Source organism: Arvicanthis niloticus, chromosome 20, assembly GCF_011762505.2.
Source record: "Arvicanthis niloticus isolate mArvNil1 chromosome 20, mArvNil1.pat.X, whole genome shotgun sequence".
Lineage (NCBI taxonomy): Eukaryota > Metazoa > Chordata > Mammalia > Rodentia > Muridae > Arvicanthis > Arvicanthis niloticus.
This window is the reverse complement of record NC_047677.1, coordinates 45,563,831-45,587,721: the sequence shown is the minus strand read 5'-3', so window position 1 is coordinate 45,587,721 and position 23,891 is coordinate 45,563,831. Positions and strand designations below refer to the sequence as shown.

The 23,891-nt window shown below is 46.2% G+C and overlaps 1 protein-coding gene across 2 annotated transcripts; it reads right to left on the bottom strand.

The window, feature by feature from the left end:
* Positions 1-23,870, bottom strand: Tmem217 (transmembrane protein 217). 2 transcript variants are annotated; one of them, XM_076916596.1, is made up of 2 exons: positions 23,792-23,870; positions 1-733 (listed from the first exon to the last, which is right to left on the bottom strand). In XM_076916596.1, the coding sequence occupies exon 2, from the start codon at positions 720-722 to the stop codon at positions 153-155; it is 570 nt and encodes a 189-aa protein (XP_076772711.1). In that variant the 5' UTR covers positions 723-733; positions 23,792-23,870; the 3' UTR covers positions 1-152. The 2 variants fall into 2 exon arrangements, with proteins under 2 accessions (XP_076772711.1, XP_076772710.1); XM_076916595.1 differs by lacking the exon at positions 23,792-23,870 and adding an exon at positions 19,232-19,371.
* Between the last annotated feature and the right edge of the window lie 21 nt (positions 23,871-23,891).

Sequence of the window (23,891 nt, the reverse complement as noted above, 5' to 3'; positions counted from 1 at the left end):
CATGTATCAGGTCTATAACAGAAGACATAGCAAGGGGTGGAGGCTAAAGAGAATAATAGCTTATCAAAAGCAATCCTCCCCCCAAAAGGAAAGATGTATTTCAGGGGACTAGGACTACCCTGAGAATCTTCAGGGATGGAAAATGGCTACCACTATCCACTGTAGTGCTGGATAAAGTGTATAATTTTTGATTTCCGCCGTGGAGAGTCTCCACTTCCCAAAGAGATACGCCTGTGGTAGGTGAGTATGTTGCCCTGTTTTTTACTCTGGTAGATGACTTGGGCGTGGGTGATGACGAAATATAGCCAGAAGCAGTGTAAGGAAGCACGGGACACCCAGCCAAACCATCGCATGGCTCTGACCAGGGCCACGCTGAACTCGTCGGTGAGGGTCTGGACGGCCAGGTTGGTGGACTCATACATGATGATCCAGATGGTGTAGCTCATGAGACCCTCGTAGATCTGGGCGTACACGGAATACAGGAGGAAGCAGCTGGCTATCATGGTGAAGATGGACAGGAAGAGGATGATTCTGAAGCTCCAGCAGATGAAAAAGTGCCCCAGTATGTTGATGCCATGAGTCTGGAAGTTCTCCGTGCAGTTACCATTCCCAAGATGCTTCCTTTCAAAGATGAGGTGCATGTGGGTAGCCATGATGGAGAAGACTCCTGATAGCACTGTGCCCATCTTGGATGTCAACCCATACCAGCTCTGATGTTTCATGCCAGTGCCTCCTGTGGAGACAAGCAACCCCACAGGGATTCAGTTCTTGCCCACTGCAGGAAGTACCAGGCTCTCGTCTCCATCCCCCTTGGAAGCAGAGTGGAAAGGGAAGGAGATGTAGCATCTTTAGCTGACCAAAGATGATGGGGTTTGGGGTACGGAGGTGGCCTGGATGATTCCTGTGGGTAAAGGGCTTTGCAGAAGACCTGAGTTCAGGGTCCATTGTAAACCCCCTGCAGTCGCCTGTGTTTCTGGGGTTAGGGAATGGGGGTAGGGGGTGGGGAGCAGGGGATGGAGACAGTCAGATCCTGGAGTTTACTGGCCTAGGCAAAACAAGAGTTTTGGGTTCAGTAAGAGAACCTGTTTCAAAAGAATATGATGGAGAACCCTAGAGGAAGACACCTGACACTCTCCACAGGCTAATGGCAAGCCGTGAGAGATGGATTTGTCCCATCTTTTCTATGCCTGGCTTCAGAAGTCCCATAGTGACAATCCCAGCATGCTCTTCAGAAGCCAGCTCCACATGATGGGCCATAGACTGGGGAGGGGAGAAGGGGTTTCTATTCTCCTGTGGGGGAGAGGGGTTTTTGCTGATGTGCAGGGAATTCCTCTTAGTTGAGTGTTCATGATCCAAACCCACGTTTGCCAAACTGCCCAAAGAAACACACACCATCACGGCAAAGAGAAATCCACAGTGAATTGATGCATCCTGGCTTTCCCTAAGTCCCGCCTTGCCGGGACTGAGGGCTATGTCTCCATTGGTCTATCTCTTCCTGACGTTGATAACTGACAGCTGCCGCTCCCACCCTACCACCTACCACCACTTTGTAGGAGGAGTTAGACCTTACATAGTCAGTGGAACTTACAGAAGTGTTAGAAAAACATGATGTGACCGTGTGCTCAGTTAGTAACCAGACAACTGGGGAGTGGCTGGGGCCCCGGCTCATTGGATACGGCATTTGCCTTGCATGGGTGAAGTCCTAGTTCTCAGCCCCTGCGTCACATAAAACCCCTGTGTCATGGTGCACAGCTGTAAATCCAGTGCTCTGGCGTGTAGGGGGCAGGAGGGAGGTCCTGAGTTCAATTCCCAGCACCCACATGGTGGCTCACAACCATCTGTAATGGGATCTGATGCCCTCTTCTGGTGTGTCTGCAGGTAGTGACAGTGGACTCAGACATAAAATAAATTTTAAAAAATTTAAAAAAAGAAACAAAGAAAAGATATAAAAGGAGGAAGGAATTGTGACACAGTTGCACAATGAGAGTGTTACATGGTTGTCAAAATAAATCTCATCTCTGCAGAAACATACTACAGTATTCTTGACTCAGTCTGACGCCTGGGACCCACAGGGCAGAAGGGGAAGAACAGACTTGGAAACTGTCCTCTGACAATCTCTGCAAGACTGCGTGGCACATGTGTATACACGTGTTGGCACGAAATGAAAAGAAGAATGATCGTGGGAATAAAACCCATTAATAGAAGACCTTGCAGAGTCGCCTGGAGGATTAAATGTGCAAATATGTTTGGGAGACTCAGAGGGTTGTGCACACAGGGAGCACCAACTATCTCAGGGATCTTCTGGGGAGCACCGACCAGCTGAGGGCCCTTCTGTCTTTACGGCAATGGGGGGCTCCTGTTTACTCTGCGTGTTAGCGACATTTGCTAGGCTTTATGCACAGAGACGCGGGTTAGTCTTTCCCCTGCCCATTTCCCGCTTTGCTAAGGGAGTCTGCCTGTGTTCAGGATGGCAAGAGGCCCAGATCCAGGGAAAACATTTGCCTTCCCAGACATTGCCTCAAAGCGATGACGTCCATGGACATAGTTCCAGGAGATGAGACACAGGCGGAAATCCACTGGGCACTCTGCCAAGACACTTTCTGCCTGATAATGGAGGAGGGTGTGGACATTACAACCCTTACATTTTATTTTTTTCCTCACATTTTTTCAATATTCAATATGTGTGTGTAAGCATGTGTGTATGTGTATGTGAAAGTGTGTGCATGTGTGTATATATGTATGTGTGTGTATGTGCCTCTGTGTGTGTGCAGTACCCAAGGATTCCACAAGAGGGCATCAGACCTCTATGCAAACTACGCAGACTTTACCTGGCTCTGCTTCCTGAGTGCTGGGATTAGAGATGTTGGCCATCACAGTTGGCCTGAAACTGCTTTATTTATCTGTTTGGCTTTTGTTTGTTTGTTTTTTGAGGCAGGGTCTCATTATATAGCTCCGGTGTCCTGAAGCTCACTATACAGATCCCGCTGGCCTGAAGCTGGCTATATAGATCAGGCTGGTCTTAAAGTCACAGAGATCTAATCTTGTAAGTGCTGTGATAAAGGAATGTGCCATTATACCTGGCCTAAGAGTACATTTTAAAAAGTATCTAGTCAGGTGGTGGTGGTGCATACTTGGAAGGCAGAGGCAAGAGGATCTCTGAATTTGAGGCCAGTCAGGTCTACAGAGTGAGTTCTAGGACAGCCAGGGCTGCACAGAGAAACCCTGTCTCAAAATAAAGTTTAAAAATCTATTATCTGTCTATCTATCTATCTATCTATCTATCTATCAATCAATCATCTGTCTGTCTGTATCATGTATGCATGTGTGTGTGTTTCTCATATCACAGCACGCATGAGGAGGTCAGAGGAAGACTTTGTAGACGGGTCTTCTTCTCCCACCCTTTATGTGAGTTCTGGGGATAAAATCCAGGCCCCAGGCTTGCATTGCAAGCTCTTTACCCACTGAGCCATCTTGCCCATTTACTTTGAGATATATTTGGCTATTTCCCCCCTTTAACTGTTATATCCACAATTGACTGACCTATAGCTATCAGTCTCTATGGAATTACCCTAATGTTATACACCAGGAAGACAAACATATACAAGTTACTGAGTTGTTTTTAAAATAAATCTATCTATCTATCTATCTATCTATCTATCTATCTATCTATCTACTTACCTAACAGTTTTTTGAGACAATGGGTTTCTCTGTGTAGCCCTGGCTGTCCTGGAACTCACTCTGTAGACCAGGCTGGCCTCGAACTCAGAGATCCACCTGCCTCTGCCTCTCAAGTGCTGGGATTAAAGGCGTGTGCCACCGTCCAGCGGTTTTGAGGTTTCAAAAATCTATGCCAGGCTCATTCTCCCCCCTCCCTGTCTCTCTGTCTCTCTCTGTCTGTCTCTGTCTGTCTGTCTGTCTGTCTCTCTCTCTCTATCTCCCTCTCTCCCTCTCCCCCTCCCCCTCCCCCTCTCTCCCTCCCCCCTCTCCCCACTTCCCTCCCTCCTCCCCTCCCCCTCCCCCTCCTCTCTCTCTCTCTGTCATCTCTCTTTCTCACAGTAGCTCCTGCCCAGAGACGTCAGCTCTCTTCTTCTGGCCCGTTTTAAGAGCTGCCTGAGTCTTCTTGTGCCATGGCTGCCGGCTTTTCTCGAGAGGGACTGCTTGGTATCAGCAGAGAACTGGCAGTGTCTTTTTTTTTTTTTTTCTTCTTTCAAATTTTACATGGTTGAGTGTTTGCCTGCCTGCATGTAGGAGCGCCAGGTGCATGCAGTGCCCACGGCAGCCACAAGAGGGCGCCAGTTGCATCCTGAGGAACTGGGGTTACAGGCAGTTGTGAGGAGCAAATGCTCTCTTACCAGCCCTGTGGTCTCGCTTCTTACAGGCTGACTAAAGGCTGAGGCTTTGAGCTTACTTCTCAGCCAAGTAGCCAGCATCCAACCCAGCCAGCAGAGTGTGTGTGTGTGTGTGGGGGGGGGGGGGATACTCTCGAAGGGGGCACAACCTGCTACCTCTCCATTTTCCCAGCAGGAGAGAAATCCCAGATACTGTAGGGAAGCTAGGGACTTCCCTTCTTCCTTTGTTCTTCCAGGCCAAACTCTTGCTCAAGAGACCAGATTTTCCCAAAACAACAGTCTGATTCTCTCCAACACAGAAAGAGAACCAGCCTGTCATGCTTCGACAGTGAGTCAGCTGACAAGCAGGGAAACCAGTCCCCACTGGGGATGAGCGAATGCAGACAATAAACCACAGGGCTGTGCACACAGTCCTGGATGACGTCAGCCTCCGTGCATCGCCCCAGGGGCGGTTCTACACATTCCTCCCCACGTCTATGATCTTTTCTTTCCCAGATGTCTTTCCTCCACTTGGCTCTTTCTTCCGGGTCTTTCAGATCTCCTCTGCGGTGTCAGGGTCCCACATCAGCTTCCTTTCTGGGGTCACCGGCTGACTGCCAACTTGCCCCTCACCAGCGGGCCAATCAGGAGCGTCCCGGAAGCTCTCCTCTGTGTTCATTTCTTCCACAGGAAGTTAAACCTCTGCGAGAACCTTCAGCAGTCTTCCTCTCACTGTTTAGTGCTCAGAACTGGGGTACATGGGCACCCCTAGCCACAGTATCACCATAACCACCATAGACAAATGTTTAAGCCTTATTCCACCACCAAGGAGCCCTCTTAACAAGGAATACGGAGTTTGTTCCACTTGGGACCCATTTTCCTTGAAGGTGGAGGTCTATGACGTCAGGTAGGACCTTCACTCACTACCTGAGAGACTGCGCCTTCCACAGACATAGCAATGATGTATCTGCACAGTCACCAAAATAAAGTTGAGATTTCCAAGTATCTCTTGCAGCTGATGGCTATGCTACCAAACAGGGTTTCTCGGTATAGCCCTTGCTGTCCTGGAACTCACTCTGTAGTCCACTCTGGCCTCAAACTTAGAGTTTTGCCTGCCTCTGCTTGGATTAAAGGCATGCACCACCGCCCAACCTGGAAATTGGTAGCTGGGTTACTACCAACTTTTTTTTTTTTTTAAATGATGTTTTATTCATTTTGTGTGTGTGCGAGTGTCATGTATGTGGGTGTGTATATGTCACGGTGTGTTTGTGGCAGTCAGAGGACAACTTTTGGGAGTAGGCTTTCTCCTCCCACCTTTTTGAGGGTCCTAGGAATCCAACTCAGACCTTTGGCCGTCTTGTTTGGGTTTTGATACCTCATGTAGCCTGGGCTTGCCATGAGTCCATTATGACTTTGAACTCCTCATCCTACTTCCAGTGACAGGTGTGGAGCCACTGTGCCTGGCTTGATGCTGTCACTTTGTAAGAAAGGGCTGAGAAGAGCAGAAACCAAGCTGACCATCTGTATTAAAGACCAGACCTCCATTGTCCCTCTATTGTCATCCAGACGGCTCCGATGTGCTTACGGGCCTGCTAGGGACACTTGCGTCATCACAGACCCCTGCTTCTATACATACATACAACAGAGGAAAGACATGGAGACCCCTGAGGGTTTCACAGAGCAGCCCCCAACTCTGTTTTAAACTCCCGCGTGAGAGGGTTGAATGACATTTCCTGCTGTATTCACCTCATGTTATTTTGTAGCCAGGCTCACAGCTGAAAGGATAAAGCACACCACACACAACACCACACACACATGCATACACACACACGCACACACACACACACACACACACACACACACACTCACACACATTCCACCACCACCATCACAACAACAAAGTAACAGGAATCAACAAACACTGCTTATTGATATCTGTGGTGGTTTGAGTAGGTATCATCCCATAGGCTCGTATGTTTGAATGCTAGGGAGTGGTGATTCTTGACCAGGAATAGGAAGTGTATTACTGGGGGCGGGGGGGGGGGGCAGCTTTCGAGTTTCAAATGCTCAAGCCACACCCAGTGTCTCTCTCTCTCTCTGCTGCCAGCTTCCCAGATTCAGAACTCTCAGTTACCTCTCCTGCGCCATGTTGGTCCGTGTGTCCCCGATGCTTCCTGCCATGATGATAACGGGCTGGACCACTGAATGTACACAAGCTCCCAATTAAATTCTTTCTTTGATAAGAAATGGTCATGGTGTCTTTTCACAGCAGTAAAACACTGACTAAGGCAATATCCCAAAATGTCTCAATTCCTCAATATAAAGAAACAAAACGCCGGGCAGTGGTGGCGTATGCCTTTAATCCCAGCACTTGGGAGGCAGAGGCAGGCGGATTTTGGAGTTCGAGGCCAGCCTGGTCTACAGAGTGAGTTCCAGGACAGCCAGGGCTACACAGAGAAACCCTGTCTCGAAAAAAAAAAAAAAAAACCAAAACAAACAAACAAACAAACAAAAGAAACAAAACAAAAGGATGGGAAAAGAACCCAAGCAAGTGGATCTAAACGGCAAGCTGGTGGAGCCATTTTAATACCTGATGAAACAGACTTCAAACTAACCAGAAGAGATAGAGATGGATGCTACATATTCATCAAAGGGATAAAAAATACACAAAGAGCCCACACATTCATAAAAGCAACCCCTATTATAGCTTAAATCACATACTGACCCTCACATGGTGAGAGTGGGAGACTTCAGTACCCCGCTCTTGCCACCAGACAGGTCATCCAGACAGAACCTAAGCAGAGAAATGCTGGGGCTGTCTGACAGTCACAAGCCAAATAGATAGAAACACACTTATTTTCACATTTCACCCAAGTGCAGAACCATAGACCCTTTTTCTTAGCAACGTGTGGAGCTTTCTCCAAAACTGATCTCATACTCAGACGCAAAGCAAGTCCCAACAGATACAAAGAAAAATTGAAATAATACCATGCACCTTATCGGACCATCATGGATGAAAGCCAGATATCAGCAACAGCAGGAACAACAGAGAGTTAACGAACTCATGAGAACGGAACAGCTCTCTACTGAATGAAAAGTGGGTCAAGACAAAGAAAGAAGGCAAATGCTTTCTAGAATTGAATGGAGGTGAATACACATTACTCAAACTTACAAGACACAATGAAGGTTGTTTTAGATGTTGTCTTAGTTAGGGTTTTACTGCTGAGAGCAGATACCGTGACCAAAGCAATTCTTAGAAGGACAACATTTAATTGGGGCTGGCTTGCAGGTTCAGAGGTTCAGCTGGATACAAAATTAACACACAAAAATCAGTAGCCTTCCTACACACAAGGAGCTGAGAAAGAAATCAAGGAAACAGCGCCTATCTCAATACCCTCAAAAAGTATAAAATATGTTGGGGCAACTCTAACTAAGCATGTGAAAGACTTGTATGGTAAGAACTTTATGATGTCCAAGAAAGAATCGAAGAATAATCAGAATATGGAAAGTAAAAAAAGAAAAAAAAAAGACATCTTATCAAAAGCAATCTACAGGGTTAATGTAATCCCTATCAAAATTCCAACACACTTCTTCACAGATCTTGAAAGGACAATTTTCAGCTTTATATGAAAATGAAAAAAAAAAAAAAGGCTGGGATATCTGAATCAATCCTGAATAATAAAAGAACTGCAGGAGATATCACCATTCCCGATTTCGATTTCAAGATGTACTGTCGAGCTACAAGGATATATTAGCACAAAAACAGACATGTTGATCAGTAGAATCAAACTGAAGAATAAAACATAACGCCACACACCTATGGATGCCTGATAGGAAAAAGCCAGAAACACACTGGAAAAAAAAGCCAGCATCTTTAACAAACGGTGCTGGTCAAACCAGACAGCTCCATGTAGAAGAATCCAAATAGATCCACATTTATCACTGTGCACAAAACTCCAAATGGATCAAAGATCTCAACATAGAATAAAGTACACTCAACTTCATAGAAGAGAAAATTGGGAATAGCCCTTAACTTATTGGCACTTGTCAGGAAAAGATTTTCTGAACAGAACACCATTAGCATGGGCACTAAGACCAACAATTCGTAAATGGGACCCCATGAAACTGAGAAGCTTCTGTATGGCAAAGGACACTGTCATTCAGACAAAACAGCACCCTACAGAATGGGAAAATATACCAACTACACATTGGATAGAGGGCTAATATCCAGAATATGTAAATCACCCAACAAACTATCAAATATCAAGAAAATAGCCCACCAAAAAAATGAGGTACAGATCTCAATAGAGAATTCTCAAATGAGGAATCTCACAACGCTGGGAAACACCTAACATGAATGTTCAACATCCTTAGCCCTCGGGTAAGTGGAAATTGAAACCGTGTTGTGAGATTTCATCTTTCACCTGTCAGAATGGCTAAGATCTATTTCGCAAGCGACAGCTCATAATGGCGAGGATGTCGAGCAAGGGGAACCCGCTTCATTGCCCGTGGGAATGCAAACAACCACCATGGAAGTCAGTGTGGTGGTTCCTCAGAAAGACAGGAATTGATCTTTCCCAAGATTCACTGGGCATATACCCAAAGGACACTCCATTCTACCTCAGAGACTCGTGCTTATCCATGTCTATAGCTGCTGTCTTCATAAGAGTCAGAAATCAGAAACATCCCGGATGACTCTCAATGGAAGAATGTATTTTTTTTTTAAGATTTATTTATTTTATACATATGAATACACTATAGCTCTTCAGACACACCAGAAGAGGGCATCGGATCCCATTACAGATGGTTGTGAGCCACCATGTGGTTGCTGGGAATTGAACTCAGGACCTCTGGAAGAGCAACCAGTGTTCTTAACCACTGAGCCATCTCTCCAGCCCCAAGAACAGATTTTTAAAAAAAAAAAAATGCAGTATATGGGGTATTATTACTCAGATGTTAAATAAATGAAATTATGAGATTAAAGGTAAATGGTTGACACTAGAAAAAAAAAAAACCATCATGAGAGAGGTATCCCAGAACCAGAAAGAGAAATATGGTATGCCTTTGCTTGTAAGTGGATGTTATCTGTTAAGTCCACGATAGTCAGGCTACAATTCATAGAAACACAGAGTTTAGATATAGAGTAAGGGGCTGGACGAGGGGGAGGGAAGGGGGGAAAATACACAGAAAGACAGCTAAAATTAGGGCCATTTGAAGGGTAGTAAGGAAATCTGTTGGGGCTTGGACTGTGGCTGGGTATTGTAATACTAAATGCTGGTCCCCAAGACTTGGTTGCCCCAAAGAGTCGGCAGGTAGACCCAAGTGATCTTGCCCCAAGTTTTTTCTGATTGGTGAATAAAGATGCTGACAGCCAATAGCTGGGCAGAAGAGGCATAGGTGGGGTTTAGGATTCCTGGCTTTGGGGGTCAGAGGAGACAGGAAGAAGAAGGTGAAAGAGGAGAGAGCCGCCATAGGTTAGGTGAGTCAGCAAATAATGGCCATGTGGGTTGGCTAATTGGAGTTTAGAGCAGCCCAGACAAAACATGGCAAATTATATACAGAGATTATTGGCTGGGAAACACACATAATAGCACAGAGGATAGATGTCTGCCCAGCTCTTGTACTGATTAAAGCTTATTATAAAGGTTGTGTGTGTCTTTTATCTGGGAACTAAATGGTTGAAGGTGGGGTAGAAACCACGGGTGGGATTACATTTCTCTACAGCGGAAATCTAACACTGTAGAAGCATCCTAGAGTATGTACATGTATGAAGGCAATCTCACCGAAACATCAAATAAAGGGGGCAGACTGAGCTCCGGCCTGGCCATCTCTTGTTATCAGATGAAGCTTCCAGTCCCAGGGTTGGGCCACATGGAATTGAGTTGTTGGCCGAAGGGGTTCCACGGGGATCCCCAAGCATTGCCAAGGCTGTAGGTTGTTCTTCACAGACTGACAGCAAGGCCCCATTGCTGAAGACAACACCTATATAACTCATTGAACTGGTGCCTATGTAGAACCGTTGTCACCCCTACATTCTAGTGACTTTGGTACAGGAAGGCACTCTTCACACTACCAAAAGAAAAACATAAAAACACCAACCCAGCCACAAACCCTCGGGTTGACAATGATGGTGCTGTAGAGTGAAAAATTATAAAGGCCATTTTATGAAATATGTGTAGATTTTTTGCCTTACAGAACTGAAAATAAGATTTCAGGCCTTCACATTCCAGGTGAAGGACACTTGCTGGATTACATTCCTCAAGCCTCGCCCAAGGCAGGAAGGCATTCCTGATTACAGATAAAGATGCTACCACCTAGGTGGGGCCCTAGCCCTATAGCCGGAAAAAGTAAAGATAGCAAACTGAAATGGCCGGATAGGGCACAATGGCATGGTAAAAACCACATTTTTGAGAAGAATGCAGGGCGATTTCCACATGACACTAATCATTTAGAGTGAATACCTCTGAATTGTTCCACTGTTTTCATGTTTTGTATCTTTAACAACCCCATCCCACTCCCCTGGTTTGTGGTTTTTCCCTTTAAAACCCTCCAAGGACTGGCCGAGGGGGTCGGACCTTGACTCCAGCGCGAGTACCTGGTCAGACCGCTGGCTGCCAGCTCTTTCCCTAATAAACCTCTGCTGATTGCATCCAGGTATGGTTTCTTGTGATCTTTGGGTGGTCGCGATTCCGGAGGCTTGAGGAAGGGTCTCCCGAGTATGGGGGTCTTCAGTGCCCTGCCTGCAAGATGTCCTAGTACAACAGTGGTACAATGCCTGAGGGAGTAACCACCCAACCTCTGATTTGACTTAAGGCTCGATCCATAAGACAGAACTTACACCCAACACTGCGTGGGTGACCAGGAACCTGAGACAACAGATGGCCTAGATGCCTAGGGTAAAACCAAATACTACTGCTAAAAAATAAAATTAAATTAAAAATAATAAAATAAAACGATTCCTAAACTGACATTCTGCTAGACTCAGAACAAATACCTTGCTCAGCCATCATCAGAAAAGCATGCTGCTACTGGGGACAATATAGAGACCTGAAGAGAGTGAGAGACCTTGAAACAGCCAGACACTGGCTGTCTTCATCAAATCCCACCCCTCGGGGCTCAGGGCATCCTAGAGAGGCAGAAAACCAGTAAGAGCCAGGGGGGACGGAGGTCACAAAACAAGGCCCTCTGAGTCAACATGTTCAAAGCTCATACGAACTCACAGAGACTGGAGCAGCGTGCGCAAGGCCTGTACAGGTCTGTACCAGGTCCTTGCGTGTGTATTATGGCTTCTAGTTTAGTGTTTTTATGAGATTCCTGAGTGTATGAACTAGTGGGTCTGTTTCCTGTGCCTTTTCATTCTCTTTGTTTTGTCTAATTTCTGTGTGTTAGTTTTTTTTTTTATCGTATTATAATCTGAGGTGGTTTGGATAAGCTTGACCCAGGGAGTGGCACTATTAGGAGGTGTGGCCTTGTTGGAGTGGGTGTGGTCCTGTTGGAGTAGGTGTGTCTCTGTGGGCATGGGCTTTAAGATCTTCACCCTAACTTCCTGGAAGCCAGTCTCCTCCCAGCAGCCTTCAGATGAAGATGTAGAACTCTCAGCTCCTCCTGCACCATGCCTGCCTGGATGCTGCCATGTTCCCGCCTTGATAATGGATTGAACCTCTGAGCCTGTAAGCCAGCCCCGATTAAATGTTGTCCTTTATAAGAGTTGACTTGGTCATGGTGTCTGTTCACAGCAGTAAAACCCTGAGACATAATCCCTTAGAAGCCTGTTTGTTTTCTAAAGAGAGACAGAAGGGGAGTGGCTCCAGGTGTGAGGGAAAGAGGGGAGAAACAAGGAGGAATAGAGGGAGGGAAAACCATAATCAGAATATATTATGTAAGAAAAGACCTTCTGGGCTGGAGAAATGGCGCAGCAGTTAAGAGCACTGACTGCTCTTCCAGAGGTTCCGAGTTCAATTCCCAGAAACCATATGATGGCTCATAACCATCTGTAATACGATCAGATGCCCTCTTCTGGTGTGTCTGAAGATAGAGACAGTGTACTCACATAAAATAAATAAATCTTTTTTTGTTTGTTTGTTTTTGTTTTTGTTTTTTCAAGACAGGGTTTCTCTGTATAGCCCTGGCTGTCCTGGAACTCACTCTGTAGACCAGGCTGGCCTCGAACTCAGAAATCCACCTGCCTCTGCCTCCCAAGTGCTGGGATTAAAGGCGTGTGCCGCCACTGCCCGGCTAAATAAATAAATCTTAAAAAGAAAAAGAAAAAAACCTATTGTTAATAAATGGAAAACATGATGCTAAAAAGGCAGGAAAAACATTTTAAAAAGGTCTAGCACCATGTCATAGGATCAATGGCAGACCTCAGCAGCAGTTACTACAACGATGCTGCCTTTAATTCACGAATCTGTGGAGATCAGCTTGAGGCCAGCTGAACTGGGCTGATCTCAGCTGGACTAATGTGCCTGGGGTGGATTGTCCGTTGGCCGGGAAGCTCTGTTGATTTTGGTTCATTCAAACATCCGAGGCACAAACTGCCTGCTGGCTGACCTAGCGCGGCCTCAGCTGGGCTCGCTTGTAGGGCCTTGGCCCGGCTCCACGTCCTCTTTATCGCGTAGCAGGCTAGCCTAGGCAGGTTCTCATGGCGGTGGGTGAGGGCAAGCCCAATTACACAAGCACCTTTTTTTTTTTTTCGGTTTTTCGAGACAGGGTTTCTCTGTTTAGTCCTGGCTGTCCTGGAACTCACTCTGTAGACCAGGCTGGCCTCGAACTCAGAAATCCGCCTGCCTCTGCCTCCCAAGTGCTGGGATTAAAGGCGTGTGCCACCACCGCCCGGCCCACAAGCACCTTTTTATGTCCTGTCCCGGGTAATGTTCACAAAATTCCCACTGACAAAAACAACCGTGAAGGTAATCCTGGAGTCAGAAAGAGAAGGTCTCCAGGGGATGAACTGAGGCCATTCACGCTGCCGGCAACCGAGGTGCTAGCCAATGGTACGCCATGGGGCTGGGTCACCAAGAGCACAGCTAAGCTGAAATGGATCATGTGACTCTGTAATTACAACGAGAGTCTTTTGGCATCATCAGATCCTGGGGCTATCCCTCCCCTCACCAGAACAGCCTTTTTTTTTTTTTTTCTTTAATTCTGTCTGCGTTGCATCCTCCTGACACCTGGAGCAGGAACACTTTATTGACAGGCCCTTGACACTCGCCCCTGACTTGGTTCATACAGAAGAATGAACACACGGAGCGGTTGGAGCTGGCCACGAACCTCATCTGTAAACGCTAGCTCAGCACACGTGCAGGAGACCATAGCTTCAGTCTCTAGCACTGGGGAGAAATGAGTGGCGTGTATGTGTAGCTACAGTAGTTTAGGGGTAGGCCCTCAGTTTTCAGAGCCTGGTAAATTCTCTATGCATTGGAGAAGGGCTTGTGTGGTAGGTTTTAGTGGGTTGACCTAATGCTGCTTGTGTTCTAATGCTAATTTGGGGCCACGCTAGACTCCTTACCCCAAAGAGAGTCAGCACGTAAGACACTGAGTGACCCTCGTTAGTTGTGATTGGTGAATAAAGATGCCAATAGCTGGGCAGAAGAGACAGAGGTGGGGTTGAGGTTTCACCAGCTTGGGAGAAAGAGGACCACAACGAGGAGCAGGAGGAAGCTGCCATGGACTAGAAGAAGAATGCACAGGAGAGGAAAAAGGAGAAGCCACCATGGGTTAGCTAAACCATTAAAAATAAAACAAACAAACAAACAAAAAAACCCCACCAAAACCAAAAAAATGTGGCCCTGAGGGCTGCCCAATTGGAACATAGAAAACAGTAAGTGATAACTCAGGGTTATCGATAGGAAAATAGATTCTAACAGCACGGAGGATATGCTGTTTAGGGCGTATTGTAAATACAAAGGCTGCCAGTGTGTCTTTCTTCCGGGAACTCAGCTACTTAAGGTGGAGTGGAAACTCTGAACTGGGATTTTAATATTTATTTTTTACTACAGTAGGTCACTAAAAAAAAAAAAAAATCACAACAGAACAATCGTGAGATCGAGGAGGAGAAGGATGTCAAAGCAGGAAGAGGGAGGGGGGAAAGAAGGGGAGGGGGAGGGGAAGACCTAGCTTTTCATTTATTCCTTCCCTCATCTTTTATTTATTTAAAAAAATTAAGGAACTGCCTTAACATTCTAAGATTTTAAAAATTAGATATTATTTGTGTGTGTGCATGAGAGGTAGGTGTATGTGTGTGTGAGTGAGCAAGCGAGTGCCATAGCAGGCACACACAGTGGTCAGAGGACAACCTACATCCATCAACTCTCTCCTCTGCCGTCTGGTTCCTGGGGATCTAATTCTGGTCATCAGGCTTAGCAACAGGCTGAGCTTCTCACTGGGCCCAAACCCATGTCAAGGCACTGAATAGTGGTTGCTGCTTTTCCAAAGAATCCTAAGAAGGTTCTGAGCAGCCACATAGGGCACAGTTGCCTGTACATCCAGCGCTAGGGATCTGGCGCCCTCCTCTGGCCTCTGCAGGTACCTGCACATAAGCAGTATATATATATATATATATATATATATATATATATATATGTATGTATGTATGTATATGTATATATATACATACATATATGTGTATATATATATGTATATTATATATATACACACACACACACACACACACACGCACACGCACGCGCACGCACACGTGCACACACACAGAATCTTTTTCTTTCTTTCTTTTTCTCCCCCAAAACAGGGTTTTTCTATGTAACCTGCCTGCCCAGGAGCTCAGTAGACCAGGCTGGCCTCCAACTAGGAGATCCACCTGTTCTGCCTCTCAAGTGCTGGGAATAGAGGTCTGCACTGCCACCACCTGAAGTACTTTATTATTAAAGAAAGAACAGGGGCTGGAGAGATGGCTCAGCGGTTAAGAGCACTGACTGCTTTTCCAGAGGTCCCGAGTTCAATTCCCAGCAACTGCAGAGTGGCTCACAACCATCTGTGATGGGGTCAGATGTCCTCTTCTGTTGTGTCTGAAGACAGTGACAGTGTATTCATATGCATAAAATAAATAAATAAATATGTCTTTATAAAAGAGAGAAAGAAAAAGGAAGGAAGGAAGGACAAAGCATCTGGGCGGTGGCGGCACACGTCTTCAATTCCAGCACTCAGGAGGCAGAGGAAGGTAGATCTCTGAGTTTGGGGCTAGCCTGGTTTACAGAGTGAGTTCTAGGATAACCAGAGTTACAGAGAAAATGCCTGTCTTGAAGGAAGGAAGGAAGGAAAGAAGGAAGGAGCATAAGAACAAAGCTTGCTGACTATTGCTGCTCAAAGGAAGAACTATCAGAAATAAAACCAGAGAGCACTACACAGGGCTGCGTGTGCCATCAAGATGAATAGACTTTAGACTTGAAGTCCGTGTATTAACAGAATGTGGAGGGGAAGGAGCCAGGTGCTGGAACATATGTACCGTGTGATGCTATTTATAAAGTTTCAAAACACAAGAAACATGTTGCTGCATCCACACATATGTAGTCGTCTGCAACGTGTGTGTGTGTGTGTGGAGACTCTAGCTCAGGATGGAGGCCCCCTGTGCAGAGGGGAGAGCAAGGTCGGTGAGGGTTGGAAGTTTCCTTAGCTGTCTCTCAGTCTTTGTCATCTGCTGTGTCCTTAGTTACTGCCTGGGACGGGCAACCGTCCCCTGTGGGACGAATCTGCTGGGTAAGGCCTGTGAGCTAAACATGGCTTTTACAGTTTAAAACTGTTGGGGGGTGGGGGGACCGAGAGAACATTTTGTGATGTGTGAGAATGTCACAAAGCTCCAACTTCGTTCAGTGTTTATGATAAATAACTCTTTAATGGAGTCCAGCTCTGCTGTTTTACCTATAAACGGGCTAAGCAGCTTTCAGGCTGCCGGGCGGTCCATCAGGGACTGGCTGGTTCATAATCTGGCCGTTTAAGAGACCTAATTCCTGCCAGGCTGTGGTGGCACAACGCCTTTAATCCTGGTATTGGGGAGGCAAAGGCAGGCAGAGTTACAAGGCCAGTCCAGTCTACAGAACAAGTTCCAGGATAGCCAGGGCTACACAGAGAAGCCCTGTCTCAACCCCGCCCCCAAGAGACTAATTACTTCTTTGAATATGTATGTTGGCAGGTTAGAGTACAATGCTCAGGAATGGGTTCTCTCTTTCCACCATGTGGAGCTCAGGGACTGAACTCCAGTCATCAAGAATGGCAGTAAGTACCTTTATCCACTGAGCCATCCTCACCGATCCAGCTTGCCCCTTTAAAAGGACTAACGTATGCATGTGTGAGCACAGGTGGTTGGAGGCAGGAGGACAGCCAGTATCCATCTGCTTTTCTTTTGTGATAGGCTCTTTCATTGACCTGGATCCTATCAGTTGGGTTAGACTGAATGCTGGCCGGCAAGCCTCATGCATTGTCTCCTCTCTGCCCATGGGATGCTGGGAGACCAAGTTTGCCGGCCCAGCACATTTACATGGGTTCTGGGGATCAAACTCAGGTTGTCAAGCTTTTAAGGTAAATGCTCTGCAGAGTGAGAAGAGTCTCCCCAGCCCCTTCTCCAGCTCTTCACAGAAAAGATTTCCAGCCCTGCCTACCATGGGAAGAGGGCATAGAATCCCCTGGAACCGGAGTTACAGAAGGTTAGAGCTGCCCAATAGCTACCGGGAATTGACTTTTAAAGATTTATTTATTTATTATGTGTGTCTCTCTGTGTGTCTCTCTTTGTGTGTCTGTGTGTCTGTGTGTCTGTGTGTGCATGCACAGGACAACTTTCAGGAATTGCTTTTCTTCTTCTACCACGTGGGCTCTGGGCCTCCAACTCATTCCTCTGACTTGGCAGCAAGTGCCTTTGACCACTGAGCCATATTGCCAGCCCCAGGTTTGCACTCTCTGATAGCATAATATAATTCAAGATACGAGCCACATACTGTGACCCGTGTACTTACTTTCTCATGTGTAAACCTAATACTGTTTTAATTTCCTCCCCTTTTTCGGGGGAAGGGGCGTCTTGTGTAGCCCAGGCTGGCCTTGAACCTCTGTGTAGCCAAACATGATCCTGAGCTCCTGACTCTCTCTCCTCCACCTTTCAAGCACTGGTTTTATACCAGGTAACCAGGTAATAAACACCATGCCTGTTTATGCTAAAATTACCAGCAGGTGGGTCACACCGAGAGTATGATACAGTTAAAAAAAAGTGGTGGGGGGCAGTAAGGTGGATCAAGAGGGAAGGGAGTTTGATTCTCAGGGCCTAAGTGGTGGAGGAAGATAACGTTCTCCCAGACTGTCCTCTGATCTCCACGCTCACACTGTGGCATGAGCTTGTGCTTTGTAGACACCCCGACTGTGGCAACTCTTATAAAGAGAAAACATTTAATTGGGGCTGGCTTATGATTTCAGAGGCTCAGTCCATTATCATCATGGTGGGGGAGCATGAGGTGTGCAGGCAGACATGATGCTGGAGGAGCTGAGAGTTCTACACCTTCATCTGCAGACAGGAGACTGTGTGCCACACTGGGCATAGCTTGAGCATAGGAGACCTCAAAGCCCGCCTCCTCAGTGACATGCTTCCCTCAACAAGGCCACACCTCCAAACAATGCCACTCCTTATGGCCAAGCATTCAAACACACAAATATGGGGGGGGGGGGAATTCCTATTCAAACCACCACCAGCCAGGATCTCACTAGGTAGCTCTGATGGCCTGAAACTCATTACATAGACAAGGCTGGCCTGATACAGAGATTTGCCTGCCTCAGCCTCCTGAGTACTGAGATTAAAGGTATGTACCACACCCAGCTTAATAAGTGTACTAAAATACTTAGGAAAAAATTCCTAAGGCAAATAAATACAAGGATCGCTGGTGCCTCCCAGTAAGGTAAAGGTCGGTAAAGCAAAGTCATAGGTCCACACTAGCGTCAAACCAGGGGCATTTGGGAGATGAAGACTTTGGGTTTATCACCTCAGACCTAATAAATCAGAAACAAGGCTGTTTGTTTGAGATCAGTTTCACATTGCAGCACAGGCTAGCCTGAAACTCACTATGCAGCCCAGGTTGGTCTGAAACTCACAGTAATGCTTTTGCCTTCGCCACTATGCCTCGCTAGGATCTTGGTCTGTAATACAGTGTGGAGCACACTGAATATCAGAGTCATTCCAGGAGTGGACCCATAGTGCCACCCTCAAGGACATCCATCAGGGCTCCACGGACCTCTCAGCAACCCCAGACCATTTGTGTTTCAGCTCAGGTTCATCAGTGTGTAAATATGTTTTCTTTTTAAATTACTAACTTGCTGGGCGGTGGTGGCACACGCCTTTAATCTCAGCATTTGGGAGGCAGAGGCAAGCAGATTTCTGAGTTCGAGGCCAGCCTGGTCTACAGAGTGAGTTCCAGGACAGCCAAGGCTACACAGAGAAACCCTGTCTTGAAAAACCAAAAAAAAAAAAAAAAAAAAAAAAATTACTAACTTATTTTGTGGGGAGGGGGGAGGTAAACACATGTCCCCGCATGCAAGTGGAGATCAGAAGGCAACGTTCAGGACTTGCTTCTTTCTTTTACTCTATGGGGTCTTGGGACTTAAACTCAGATCATCAGGCTTGGCAGCAAGCATCTTTCGTCACCCAGTGCAGCGTCTCGCCAAGCTATCACCCCTCTTTGACAGACAGAGCTGCTGATGTCCTCGCTCTGCAGGTGACCTCACCCCCAACCCAACGACACCCAAAGACACCATCTATTTAGCCTTTCAGCTCTCTCACCCAGTGAGCATTGGGTAAGCACTGGAACTGTGCCCAGCTCGGAAATGTCGCACACACAGCCAGCTACAGTACAATGACCCTGCTTAGTGAAGTTCACATTTCCAGGGGTTGAGATGGGTCACAGACAAGTGTATACCTCAGCGTGTGGAAGAGACGCTGGAGAGGAGATCACGTGGTGGAACTGCCATCTAAGATGAGCAACGGTTAGGGTGGGCCAACCAAGGTGAGGGAGCTTGGGGGTGTCGAAAGTGATGAGGGAATAAGTTATCCGAGAATCTGGGGGGAGAGAATTCCAAGCAGAGGAAATAGTTACAACAGCGATCTTGTTGTAGGGACTTGCTTAGAGTGTTCAAGAGTCAGCAGAAGACTAAATTGTGCTTGGAAGAGCAGAGGGAGGCAGGGTCAAGTGAGGCTGGAGCCAGCACTCGCTTAGTGTCTAAGAGGTATGAATCTGAGCCTGGTGAGTTGGCTCAATAGGTTAAAGGCACTTGTCTCCTTGTATGATGACCTGAATTAGATTCCCAGGTGAAAGAAGAGAAACACACATACAAAACCACACATGCATACAGCACACACATACCCCACACACGCATATAACACACACACAATCACACATACACAATCACACACACCACACATATACAATCACACATACACAAAACACACAACATATAATCACGTGGATAATCACACATACATAACACACAATCACACACATAACACAAAACTCACTCATACAACATACACACACCATACACAATCACACACACAAACATATACAGTCACACACACACACCACACACATACGGTCACATACATACAATCACACATACACAATGCATACATCACACACCACACATACACAATCACACACACAAACACTTAACACACACGAGTCTCATGTATCCCAGACTGGTCTTGAACTTCTGGTCCTCTTTCCTCTATCTCCTGTACAGGCTTGAGCAGTCATGCTTGGCTCAGAAGCTAGGGTTTTGTGCCAAGTGTGCTGGGAGCCCTTGTAAGCTTTTGAGCAGATGGATGTGATGCGAGCTACATTTGAAAAGGCTCCTTTTGGTTTCTGTGGGAAGAACAGAATCCTAAGAGCCTAAGATGCAGCAAGGCAGAATAAAAGTCCAACACAGGGCACAATGAAGTGTTGGGAGAGCGCTTGCCTGGCACACGCAAGGCCCAGGGTCCAATCTTCAATAGAAATCACTGGCCAGGCATTGTGGTGCATATATATATATATATATATATATATATATATATATACATATATATATACATATATATATACATATATATATATGTATATATATATATATATGCATATATATATAATATATATATATATATTGGTTTTTCCAAGACAGGGTTTCTCTGTGTAGCCTTGGCTGTCCTGGAACTCACTCTGTAGACCAGGCTGGCCTCGAACTCAGAAATCCACCTGCCTCTGCATCCCAAGTGCTGGGATTAAAGGTGTGCGCCACCACTGCCCGGCACCTCCTCTCTTTCCTAGCTTTCCAAGAACTAGAATGATCACCGTGTACTGCCATCATGTAACATCGGCTCTTCTAAAGTCCCAAAGGCCAGCACAAGTCCTGGCCGCTTAGAATCAAGACAAAGGAAGATGGGGAGATGGCTCAGTGGTTAAGAGCGCTTGCTGGTTTTCCAGGGGACCCAGGTTCAATCCCCAGCACCCACATGGTGGCTCACAGTTATCTATAATCCAAGTTCCAGGGGATCCCATGCCCTCTTCTGACCTCTGTAGGTATCAGGCACAGAGATAGTACATACAATCTCATACACTCACGTACATAAAAGATAAATCTAAAAATATTAGATGGAGAGAATAAAGACAATACCATCAGTTGCAAGGAGACTTCAATATAGTCTCCTGTTGTGCAACACTATCCTGAGAGCCAAATATATTTGTATACAGTCACTTGTATAAAGTTTTGTCCTAATTGAACATGGCTCTGGGGTCACGGAGAAGCACGAGAGTACACCGGCTGGGGAGGGGGCTCCATCCAGGTGGCTATAGGAAGGAAGCGTCCATGCTTCATGCAGACTTTCCACTGCGACTGCTTTAGGGTCGTCCACATACCTAACTATAATCCATCTCATGCTCTGTACGTAAGCCTAATGAACTATGGGTTTCCCAGGGTGAACTCTGGCGGAATCAAACTATTGGGATCCTGGAAGGAGAAAGGTAGTCTGTTCATTTCCCTCTCCTTCTCCCAGAGAAGATTCTCTCACTTTCCTAGGTGTTAGTGTGCAGTGCTAAGAAAGGCAGGTGGGTGGTTTGACTGGTTAAGTCAAAAAAGGTTAAGATACTGGCTGGAGAGATGGCTCAGCGGTTAGGAGCACCGACTGTTCTTTCAGAGGTCCCGAGTTCAATTCCCAGCAACCACATGGTGACTCACAACCACCTGTAATGGGATCTTCTGGTGTGTCTGAAGAGAGAGACAGTATACGTAATAAATCTTTAAAGGGAAAATGGCACATACCTTTAATCCCAGCACTTGGGAGGCAGAGGCAGGTGGATTTCTGAGTTCGAGGCCAACCTGGTCTACAGAGTGAGTTCCAGGACAGCCAAGGCTACACAGAGAAACCCTGTCTCAGAAAAACAAAACAAAACAAAAAAGAAAACTACTGAACCATTGTCCTCTTATAGACTTGATCTTAATAGGTAAGATCTTAATAGGTAAGATCAAGTCTATAAGAGGACAATGGTTCAGTAGTAATGTCCCTTTTCATTCAACTCTGTCATGTTTGTTTGTTTGGTTGGTTTTTCGAGACAGAGTTTCTCTGTGTAGCCCTGGCTGTCCTGGAACTCACTCTGCAGACCAGGCTGGCCTCGAACTCAGAAATCCAAGTGCTGGGTTTAAAGGCCTGCGCCACCACTGCCCGCCTTATTTATTTTTTTTTTACATTTATTTATTTTATGCATATTAGCACACTGTAGCTGTCTTCAGACACACCAGAAGAGGGCATTGGATCCCTTTATAGATGATTGTGAGCCACCATGTGGTTGCTGGGAATTGAACTCAGGACCTCTGGAAGAGCAGTCAGTGCTCTTAACCGCTGAGCCATCTCTCCAGCCCCTATCATGTTTATTTTTATTTATTTGTGTGTATGTGTGTGTACGTGTGCATGCGTGTGTGTGTCTGTGTGTGTGTGTGTGTGAGTGTTGACCGCATGTATGTAATGTCCACAGAAGCCAAAAGAGGGTGTCTGATCCCTTGGACCTAGAATGACAGGCTATTGTGAGCCACCTGTTGTGGGTACTTGGGAACTGAACTCAGGTCCTCTGCAAGAGCCCCACAAGCTTTTAACCCCTTGGCCACCTCTCCAGGGCCACAGTCCTATTCTTTAAAATTAGCAAGCAAAAGAAACTGGAAAACTGTGCGTAATATCTGTGTAGAAAGAAATCACCAGCCGGGCCGTGGTGGCGCATGCCTTTAATCCCAGCACTTGGGAGGCAGAGGCAGGCGGATTTCTGAGTTCGAGGCCAGTCTGGTCTACAGAGTGAGTTCCAGGACAGCCAGGGCTACACAGAGAAACCCTGTCTCGGAAAAAAAAAAAAAAACCCAAACCAAAACAAACAAACAAACAAACAAACAAAAAAAGAAATCACCAGAGGACATACAGAAGAAGGTCTTTCTTTAGTTGGGAAAAGGAGGAGCATTGAGAATTCTCCAATATGTTGGGTCAGCAAGATGGCTCAGTGGGTATAGGGGCTTGCTGCCAAGTCTGAGGACCTGAGTTTGATTTCCTGGACCCAAATGATGAGAAGAGAAAACCGGAAATTGCAAATTGTCTTCTGACCTCCACACTTCACACACACACACACACACACACACACACACACACCCGCACACACAAATGTAATATATTTTTTCAATATTTAGAAAACATAGGGTGTTAGCACAGAGATGGATTGGGGGCAACCGGCACACATCCACAGTTCTTTGTCTGAACAAAAACTTTTTTGGAGTAGAAAAAGGAAGTAACCTTCATTTCCCCCCATAGTGTCCCAGGACACACTCAAAAAAGAGATGTAGTCATTAGCATGACACCCAAAGGAGACAACACGCTAAAATTAGCTCTCATTTTGAGTCAAAATTAGGTTGAAAAATGAATCTATAGATGGAAGATTTATAACCGGTTAATAAAGGAGTCGAGGATATTGGGGTACATCCTTCATCTTCCTGATTGTTACCATGGAGATGTCCAACGTCCTTAGAGAAAATGGTACTAGGAGGATAAAATAGTATTTCCTAAGCATGACTTCTCAGTATCTGGATCCTCATAACCAGAAAGAGTAAGACCCGAAGGAAGGATTACATCACGGAGTTCAGTTAGCGGAAGAAAGGGAGATTCTGATAAATCAACTGCTACTCATCCAACAGTTCCCCGCACTGGGGTATGGCCGGAACGATCTTCTAAGAAATTGGGATCATAAGGGAACAAGGCGTGGGTAACCACCCTGGGTGCTATGGAGTTGGGGGACGTTCAAAAATGCTCTACATTATTACATGAGGCCTTACTTGTAGGTTAAAGACTAATGTGTATAAATGTTATGGTTTCTCCTTCCTCCTCCTTCTCCCCTCCAAGAAAACCCCAGAACCTTAGTCCACCAAAGGCAACAGTCCCATCTCCTTTTTTTTTTTTTTTTTTTTTTTTTTTTTACCTGGTTCTCTGCCTCCCGGGAGTAGGAACTTTCAGCCCCGCCTTCCTGCCCATCTAAGCCCCGCCTCCCCGGCCCACCTGTGTGCCCAGCCCCTGACGTT

What these genes read in the sequence shown, in the direction of transcription:
- Tmem217 (XM_076916596.1), bottom strand. Translation starts at nt 722, where the DNA reads ATGAAACATCAGAGCTGGTATGGGTTGACATCCAAGATGGGCACAGTG.